This window comes from Limulus polyphemus, unplaced genomic scaffold (genome assembly GCF_000517525.1).
Source record: "Limulus polyphemus unplaced genomic scaffold, Limulus_polyphemus-2.1.2 Scaffold40, whole genome shotgun sequence".
NCBI lineage: Eukaryota > Metazoa > Arthropoda > Merostomata > Xiphosura > Limulidae > Limulus > Limulus polyphemus.
The window spans coordinates 999503-1009592 of record NW_013665650.1 but is presented as its reverse complement, the minus strand read 5'-3'; the positions used below and the strand labels follow the sequence as shown (position 1 = coordinate 1009592).

Sequence of the window (10090 nt, the reverse complement as noted above, 5' to 3'; positions counted from 1 at the left end):
ATAAACACGTTTAGATTGAATGGTAATTTATAATCAGTCACAAGAACGTTCGAATCTGAATCACTTGAAAAAAACACGGGGGTGCTTAACTTTTTTCCAGGTGTATATAATCAAGTATGTAAGCACTCACACACGTATATACAAATTATGTAACTGTTTTTTTTTCTTTGCGTTAGGCCTACAAGGCATCTAACGAAGTCTATGGTAAAGAGAGTTATAATACGAAAGAAGCACACAAAGTTCACTTCCAAAGATAGTAACAGGGACATCAATCCTTCATAAAAAATTATACATATAGTGGACATCACCTACTTTACAACATTTGTAGTTGGTTTAAGAAAATAGTTGTTTAAAATAATCATTTCCTTAAACGAGATTTATAAATTTAAAAGAACCTTATATATTACTCTTCATTTCAAATTTCAAAACTATGTTCTGTCTTTACAGTGATTAACATAATGCTTTTCTTTTTTACTTTGTCAGAAGGTCAACTCTTAAACTAAGACATTTTTAGAGTTCATTTCTTTTGATATTGAAAGTATATAAACAGGCAATTGATTCTTATTTTATTAAATCTTAAGTTATAAATATAATTTTTGAGTTAGTAATATTAAAAACTCGTATTTTTTATAATCTATAAGCATGTTTTATTCCATAGAAGTAGGCTAACCTACCTACAGTTACATTTTGTATTGTGAAAATCGTTCCCAAACTAAGTAATGTACAAACATTTTCACTTAAAACTAATTCTTCAAACTAAGACCGAAAAAAGAAACTCACCGATAGCGGCGTATCCTGTCAAAAAAAAAGCAAGAAAAAGAATTATGTTATAATCATGGATCCTACACAGATTTTATTTTAAAAATGTATGACTAATGCTTTATTTTCCCTGTTAGAAAGAAAATATGAAATATATTAATGGGCTATCTATGCCCTGCCCACTACTGTCCTAAAACTTACCGCTGAGCCAGCAGTGATCATATGATTCGGAACACACATATATTCATTATGCCACATATGGGATAACTAGTTTATTTTTGTTTCACAGGTGGGAAGAGATAAAGACTGAAATAAACTCCTTAAATGAATTCCGAGTTAAAGAACGTAGAAGTAGTTATGGTATATGAAGCGAAAGTAGTAAACATAGGAATTAACTTAGAGCAGATCAAGTACGAAAATTATTCCAGAAAAACGTATTTCGAAAGAACTGTTGAAAATAATTTTAAAAGTCACACAGAATTCCGTAAGATAATTCTACTAATAACTAAATCTGAATATTTTAATAATGCACGTTTGCATTTGTAGAACTAAAGTTGAAAATGTAAAACTTTTAGTTACTGACCCAGTTTAAATGTAGTATTAATTATTAAGAACTTCTGACAAAAATTATACTAACTAATTTTGTCGATTCGAGCTAAAGTAATTTAAAAGTAACATAGACATTAATGAAGAGAATCAAACAAACCAATCGATTAGAAATACTATAACTTACTATTATAACTCAGTACACTATAAAAGTAAAACGTATAATAATCAAATCATCTGGGTACTGTAGCTATTTACGATTTTTGGCCATAGTCCAAACTAATATCGCACATGATTCATCCAGCTTAGGAGGATTAGGTTAGTCCTAAATCCGTACTCTAATAGAACTCCACAAAATTATCTTCTGTATGTGTAGTACAAATTCTTTTAAAAAAAGTATATAAAAATGCTTTAAACTTTATAACCAATAATGTTTAATAAAACTAACTATAAAAGAAAATTGAATAGTTTGTTACTTAAAAAAACATAAATACTCCAGCTAGTTACTATTTAGATTCAAACAACTTATTAGTACACGAAACATGTGTATGTAATAGTGTATATCCAACATCACAAATTAATGGACATTACAAAAATTGTATTAGGAAAATCACCATAATTGCCTATTCTAAAATCAACTTTAAAAACCACTCAAATTACATCATAAAGCTTTATAAGTGTATGAAAGTAAATACGTTGCTTTGTTTAGTTGTTTTAGAGCAAAGCCATATTAGGCTTTTTGTTGTGTCCACTGCGGGGAAATTGAAGCCCAGATCTTAGCGATTAAGTCCGCAAACCTACCGCTGACCCACCGGAGGACAAATACGTTTGTAAAAATCAATTTCGAGAATTTAACACTGAGATCACAAAATACATTTTGAGAACTTAAAAATGGATCATTTTAATTAATTTTAGCACCTCTTTTCAAATGTCAGTATTTTATTTCTGCTAAATAAAATTAGTTTTCGAAAATAAAAATAATTTCATTAGTTTTTGCTTCTAGTCCTAGTCAATATTATCAATAATACCATGGTGTTGGATGGCACGTGGTAAAGTACTGAACGATATTTGAACATTACAAACACTACATCTCTTCTCATTCACACCTTTGTGCAGGCGCTGACACCCTGTTGGCCAACCAAGAAAAATATTTTTTCTCCAGCATTCCAGCGATATACTGCACGAAGAAGAGCACCTCGACTAATATCGCGATTTTTTACTCCTTGACCTCCTCCTGCACCTGTGGCGAAAACCCTGAAAAAAAATAAGTTCTTGGTATAATAAAATAATGTATTTAATAGGAGTGGAAACGTGGGTTCCTTAAAATGTAGGTATTACATTCCGATCTATTCAGCAAGAGTGATGTACTCTCTTATATCATTATAGGAAACTACATGACTTTACAACTATTGTTATACTGTTCACGGCAAATTTCAAACTAGCTTTTAGCTTGCAACTGATAACATCTACATTCAGAATCTGTATATCTGTTTCTTTTGAACAGGATCTTCACACACTTACGTGTAGACTCCTGATTCAGGAACCGTCCACATTTGTGCACCTTTGTAAGGAAAGTCTTCAGCGACAGCGACTCTGATACCTGTCTTCAAGTAGGCTTTCTCACATTCCACAGATGATGGGCCTTCAGGTCCTTTCGCACCACAGGTAGTGAATGTGTATCCTTAAAAAAAAAGGATATTTAGTTTAAGCTACCTTAATTTTTGTTAACGGGGTTCCATGAATAAGAGGCCATATTGAACCACAGTGTAAGCTACCTTAAATGTTACGTACATGAACTACAAGTTATATATAAACTCAAGAATAAGAAAACTATTGGACAATTAAAATGTAACATCAATACCATTCACTTTTAAGGAAGGAAATAAAACGGTTAGTGAAATTGTTGATTTTATTATAAAATGAATGTAGGGTTTATATATGGTGAGGCGTGGCTAATTGCTTATCGTGCTCGGATTGTGAATCCGGAGGTTCATGCTTTGCGTTCCGATATTAAAAAATCGCTCTTTGCACTTTTAGGGCTACATAAAAGTGACAGTCAAATCCCACTATTCGATTAGCTAATAGTTACCCAAGAGCTGGCTGTGGGTGCTTTTAACTAGCTGCCTTCCCCTTGGTTTATCAGTTCAAAATCAGGAATGGAGTGCAGATAGTCTTTGTGTAGCTCTGCGCAAACATCCAAAACAAACAAACAGCTTTTTACATTTAATTTCTGTAATCATTCGAGCTACAAAGTGAAACCGAGGAAATCTTTAAAACTAGATTGTGAAAATCAAATTTAGTTACACACAGTGTTTGCTTCTAGTACTTTAAATATTAAACATGTTTATTTGCTGCTCTATAATCTTAGTAATAATATTTTCAGGATTGGAAGATAGATTTTTTTCTTCATAGTAAAATTTAATTAATTTCTTTCTACAAACACAAAAAGAATGAATTCCTTCTCATTTTGGTTTCATCCACTACATCTACTTGCTAAATCCACATCGTTAAGATAGAAACACTCCTGTAAATAGCTTTTTCTAATACGCGATTCCATTGTAATGCTACTAATCGCTACTTTTAAAATAAGCGTTTTGCAACATTAAAATAACAACAACAGCTAAGTATCTCAGTTGAGTTAAGCACTAGGTGATAATCACAGAGATTGAGTGTACAAGTGCTAACTCCTCGAGTGCAGGCTGGAAACATATCTCGAATGTGCTATACATTGTCGTACAGATTTCATATCTTTTAATAAAGATTATTATTATTATTACAGCTTTTTTAGTTAGCTTTGATGTTATACTTTAGATTTAAATTATAATAAACAATGAACTTTATACTTACTTTTTGAGACGTTGGAAGGTTGAACGGTCACTGTGCTTTTGGCTTAAAAAGATAGAAAATATGAGTGGCTTTGTGAGACCTGTTTGGAAGATTCTAAATTTAAAAAATATTAAAATCAAATACCTGAAATAAATAATTGTAAAGATTATGGTTTATTACATTGTACAAACAACCCGAATCTTGTTTTTGGTATAAGTAACTAAGTTTAAGTGTGACGTTATTTTACTTGTGAAAATAACCTCACTGTTAAAATCTCTTGTATGGAATATTACGTATTTCGAGATTAAACTATTTACTAAAGTTATTTATAACTCACAAAACCGTTATTGTTGAAATCACCGTTAAAAAGTAAGCCATTTCCAAAATGCAGTCGTTAGTCCCCTAACAAGTTATAGTTTCAACAGTTGTTTGTGCCTAACCAAATGTCATATAGCGTTATTGTTTGGCCTAGATTCAAGTCTACTTGATTACAACAACCTTTCATTAACAATAATTGCTTAAGTAAGATTTATTTTAATGGGGATAAAATTTTCAAACATTTTATGCCCAAAATTGGATTGTGAATTTTTCTCCGAAAATGTTAAATTTTGAAAAATTATTCGTTATTGTAACTTTTACCAACTCAGTGAAGACTCAATGAACTCACTTAACCCTAACTCCACTCTCAACTCTGACCTTATTAATTTTCAGTTAATCTGTTAGACTTGCTGTATGAGCTGAAGTATAAACAATCAATTTTAAAATATTTAAGTAATGTGATTTTTAAGCAGAAGAAATCAAACTTAACAAAAACAAGGACAACTGCCCTAATTATCTCAATTTAAAGAATATAGAAATATTCATAATAGTTAGATTCATAATCTTTGAACCTTTAAAATATTCAGTGAATGATGGAAAGTTATATATTCACTACACAAAGAATTAGGAAAGAATAAGTTCGTTGTGTGGTTTATTCAGTCACCATTAGTTTAGCTAACGGATGTTGGCTTATTTTCGTTACTCTAAAATTATTTTACATATATTGCATGCCACCCGAATATTAATAAAAATAAATTGTGATTTGAAATACTTTTGTAAAGTGTATTTAGAACTCAATAAATTCATCGATACAGTACTAATATATCTATATAATAAAATCCACTCTCTGATCAGAACACTCCCTTTGTCGGTAACGCTCAACTCTCTGTTGATAACCCTCAAATTGGTTCAGTGGTTTGTCTCAAGCAGAAATCTCGACTTCAAATCCCAGTCGAATAGGGAATTTTTATACCTTTTTTAAATTATTAACTCATGTTTAGGAAAGGATTTTACAATATTAGGAAAAAACACAATAAAACGATACTTTACATAAGGGATTTAAATTATATGTTAATATTCGATTACAAAGACAAGGTGTTATAGTGGATATAGCGCTTGACTATCGTGGAAGTCTCAATTTCAATTTCCAGTTTTATTATTATAGTTATATATTTACTACAAGATTTCTGAATATTTTGAAAAATACAAATATAAGTATAGATTAAATTAGGGATAACATAATATCTGTATATATATGCAAAGCACAAAACTATGTGTGTCTGTCTGTTTGCCAGTTATTTATTTACTCCTAGGTCGTATTATAGTTTGGAATAAGAGGCATGTTAATGGGGGTTAACAACCTCAATCACCTTCATTATTGTTGTTACTGGGCATTTATTATCTTTAGTGTAAGTTAACGTTAACTACATTCATTGATGGCGCCACGTCCTTACAAAATATTACATTTTTTATAAGCAATATATGCAAAGTGTGGGAGGAGGGCAAACTGACGTCTTATATATCTCGGAGATTATGCTTGTACTCCTTATGGAGGAATGCAATGATAAATTATTGCCATTATTTCAATAATACATAAACTCAGATAAAGTTTCTACTCCAAGCACAACCATAAGGCTGATATGAAGAGTCTTTTCTTCAGTTATACCTGCTTCCTACCCGTAACGTTTCAACTTCGGCCCGTAAGCCACTTCTAAAGCCAATGACCGACAATTAATTAATCACGTGAAACACTGTGGAAGGACATTAAGAGCTGGATGTTGACAGCCGGTAACAGAAAGCACCCCTACTGTCACTACTTTGTATGCTACCTCTTTATACAAAGTTACCCTGACCATCGCACAGTGTATATCATGTTTTAAGTATATACATATTGTGTACTTAACCTTATCTCAGCCCCCCTCCCAGTGGCACAGCGGTATGTCTGAGGACTTACAACGCTATAATCCGGGTTTCGATACCCGTGGTTGGCAGAGCACAGATAGCCCATCGTGTAGCTTTGTGCTTAATTACAAACAAACAAAACCTTATACAAAACTTTTAGTGAGGTAATAATAAATATTGTAATAATATGTTATGATATAAATAAATTGTGTGAAAGTTAGAATTTTTGTGCTATTTATCATAGCATCCACCGCTACATTTTTCTAAGTTCATAATCCGGTCAAAGAACGGATACCTCAGCTTGTTACATAATAAACACCATCGTCTGTATGTGCAAAAACAGCTCAACTATCTCAAACCAAAAGATGGTGCTACAATACCTTATTATTGATGTTTTTCACCTTTGGTAAGAGGTTTTTTAAAAAATTATTGCAACAAATGATAAGCATTTTTCATTAAAAGTTACACCTTCGTGAATTTGCCATAAAATTCATTGTCTTTGCCATCACAAATAATAATTCGCAGGATCAAACATTTTATCAGGTAAGAATATTTCTTCCAGACCGGTTTTTTCACATGGTTCAATATATAAGGCTTTATCGAGAAGAAGATTTGAACATAATGTACAAAATACACAAGTCTACATTATAATCAAGGACAACTTACAAGAGATAACCAAATATACACACAAACTTTTGTTTCGTGAAATGCAAGAAAAAGGATAAAAATTCTTCAAACATATATTCAAACATTTTTAGAAGATAGGCTCGTAAAATATTTATTTAGATTTAATTTTCAGAATGCAAATTCATCAGCATTTACCGTCATTGACCGCGAGACCAATAGATATAAGCACTTATCTTACGTTCTGAAAATCATTATGTAATTGAACTGGAAGCCATGTGTTTATGTCCAAACACACAGTAGATAGCTATGCTACAAACTGGAATAATTTGAACTGGTTGTAAAAATATTGTATTCATCAACTTATAACTGTTGTTTAAGATATTAGCTATCTCATCAATCTATCCATATCTATATTTCTATTTATAACTTATACTTACGAGACGGGGTTGTCTGGTACTCTTGAAGTACCTCTTTATGAACACCTGAAAGATGTATATAAGAAGTATTAACCACAAAATTTGTTTAGCTAATATAGTGTTTCTTTATATATATTGAAATGATTAACACTAACTCATCTTAATTCTCAGTTTATAATGGACATTAAATAGTTTCAAAAACATTAAAATACGGACAAAAAACGTACACTGATAACTAGAAAAACAGATATAACAACTGATTTGTCAGTCACTAATAAATTAATTAGATTCTGATAAACGAATAAAAACAACAACTAACAACAATAAACTTTTACATAATCTTGTTCATTCACTTGTAATTCCAATTTAAGATATGTAAACGTGATCTTTATAAATTTTCATTTTTACGGATCATATTCTACATATATATATATATATCTTTACCAATACTTACATAACAAATAAAAAACTACGTGAGACTTAACATAGCATAATGTTTTGCGACAACATGGGACCTATTGGTGCACCTCGGCTGTCCCAGCCTCTAAAATAAACTAAAACTATTAATAAATAAATAAATAAATCATAGAGCCAGCCCTGATAATTCATATGCTTATCAAGCTTTCACTTAAACTCACTTAAATTCACTGCCTCCACAACTTCCGAAGGCAACCCATTCCAGAGGCCAACCGCCTGTTAGAAAAACAAAACTGTCTTAGCTGAAGATGACTCCTACCCTGCCAAAATATATGTTTGTGTCGTCTAGTTCTACTGTTCTCACCGTTAAGTATGAAAAAAGACGATACATCAACGCTATAATATCCCTTTAGAATCTTAAACACCTCAATCAGATCCCCCTCTAACTCTTCTTTTTTTCAAGAGAAAACAATTTGAGAGACTTCAACCTCTCCTCAAAGGACAACCCCTCCATATGAGACACCATTCTTGTAACTCTCCTCTGAACCCTTTCCAACAATTCAATATCCTTCCTAAGGTAAGGAGCTCAAGACTGAACCCAATACTCCAAGTGTGGTCTAACCAGTGACCTATACAGTGAAATTATAACCTCTTTAGACTTGTATTCAATATTTTTTTAGATACAACCTAAAATCCTATTTGCCCTACCATTAGCAACAGCACACTGCTTGGGTGTAATTTATTGACAATTTTTTTCCTCTATGTCATTGAGGTAAATCAAAAAGGGCAAAGATCCAAAGACTGAGCCCTGAGGTACACCACTTGTAACATTAATCCAGTTTGACTGAACTCCATTTATAACAACCCTCTGCATTCTTCCACTCAGCCAACCTTCTATCCAATTAGCTAATTTATCCTCCACACCTATAGAGATAATTTTTTTCACAAACCTTTTATGTAACACCTTGTCAAATGCTTTCTGAAAATCCAGATACACCAAATTTACAATCTTACTCTCATCTACATAAGCAGTGACGTTTTGAAAACAAAATGTCAAAAGATTTATAAGGTAAGATTTTCCCTTAGTGAAACAATGTTGACTATCCAATAAAATTTTAACTTTTGTTAAATGGCTTTGTAAAGCATCTTTTATCAGACTTTCCAAACATTTTCTCACAACTGATGTAAGACTAATAGGCCAATAATGATTGGGACAATTTTTATTACCTCTCTTGAAAAGAAGAGTGACATTAGCTAACTTCTAATCTTTTGGCACCTGCTCACTATCCAAGGACTTACAAAAAATAGTAGCAAGTGGCTCACATATCCGATCTTTAACTTCCTTCAAAACCCTTGGGGAAATATTATCTGACCCAGGAGACTTATCGTTCTTTAAACCCCCTAATGTTTTCTTAACCAGCTCAGAATTAATTCAGTCATCTTGTTTCCATCTATCAACTGTTCAAGATATGGAATACTAATTATATCTTCATTAGTAAAAACTAAAGAAAAAAAACGTTAATAACCCAGCCATCTCACAATCATCAGATTCGAGCCTTCCTTTATTATCCTTCAAGGGTCATAACCCTATCCTAAAAATGTGTTTACCCTTAATGTATTTAAAGAAATTCTTACTGTTAATTTTTACATTTTCAGCCAACCTTTTCTCATGCATCCTTTTTGATATAATAATTTTCTGATCTTTTATAATCTTCTAAACCTCCCATCATACCAGTCAGTTTAAATTTATGATGCTTATCTTTAGTTTTATCTCTTATACTCTTTGCGAGTCAACCTGGTTTTTACTTGCAGCTACCCTTTTCTTTATATAAGGAATATGTTTACCTTGAATATTTAAAAATTTTCCAAATAACTCAGCTGCCAATTCACAGCAGATGATTCTTGTCACATCTATTCAAAATTTGCTTTTTGCAACCAAAATATACAGCAAAACATTGAACCTAATAGAACAATGATCACTTGAACCCAGATGTTCTCCAATTTCCACCCTCTCGACCATTTCTATATTTAAAGTTAACAATAAATTTAAAATAGCATTGCTTCTAGTAGGCTCCTTGACTATTTGATGAAGAAAGACACCTTGAGCAGTTTCCAAAACGTTTCTCCCTCACGGTTTGACTCTAGCATTTCTCAATCTATATGCTTCAAATTAAAATCACCCATAATTATGACTTCATTAACAGGTAAAATCTTACTCTCATTGTGCAGTTTCTCAATAGTATCACCTGGTTGCCTGTAACAAATTCTCATTAAAAGTC

General features: G+C 31.8%; 1 protein-coding gene across 1 annotated transcript in view; it reads right to left on the bottom strand.

Moving 5' to 3' along the window:
* The window catches only part of LOC106461670 (ALK tyrosine kinase receptor-like), a 92076-nt gene that overhangs the window by 48099 nt on the left and 33887 nt on the right, over positions 1-10090 (bottom strand). Inside the window, exons 9-13 of the mRNA XM_022388930.1 lie at positions 7416-7460; positions 4153-4194; positions 2827-2986; positions 2412-2559; positions 781-795 (exon numbers count right to left, since the gene is read on the bottom strand). Of these exons, the coding sequence (XP_022244638.1) occupies positions 781-795; positions 2412-2559; positions 2827-2986; positions 4153-4194; positions 7416-7460 (410 nt within the window). The remainder of the gene's footprint in view (positions 1-780; positions 796-2411; positions 2560-2826; positions 2987-4152; positions 4195-7415; positions 7461-10090) is intronic.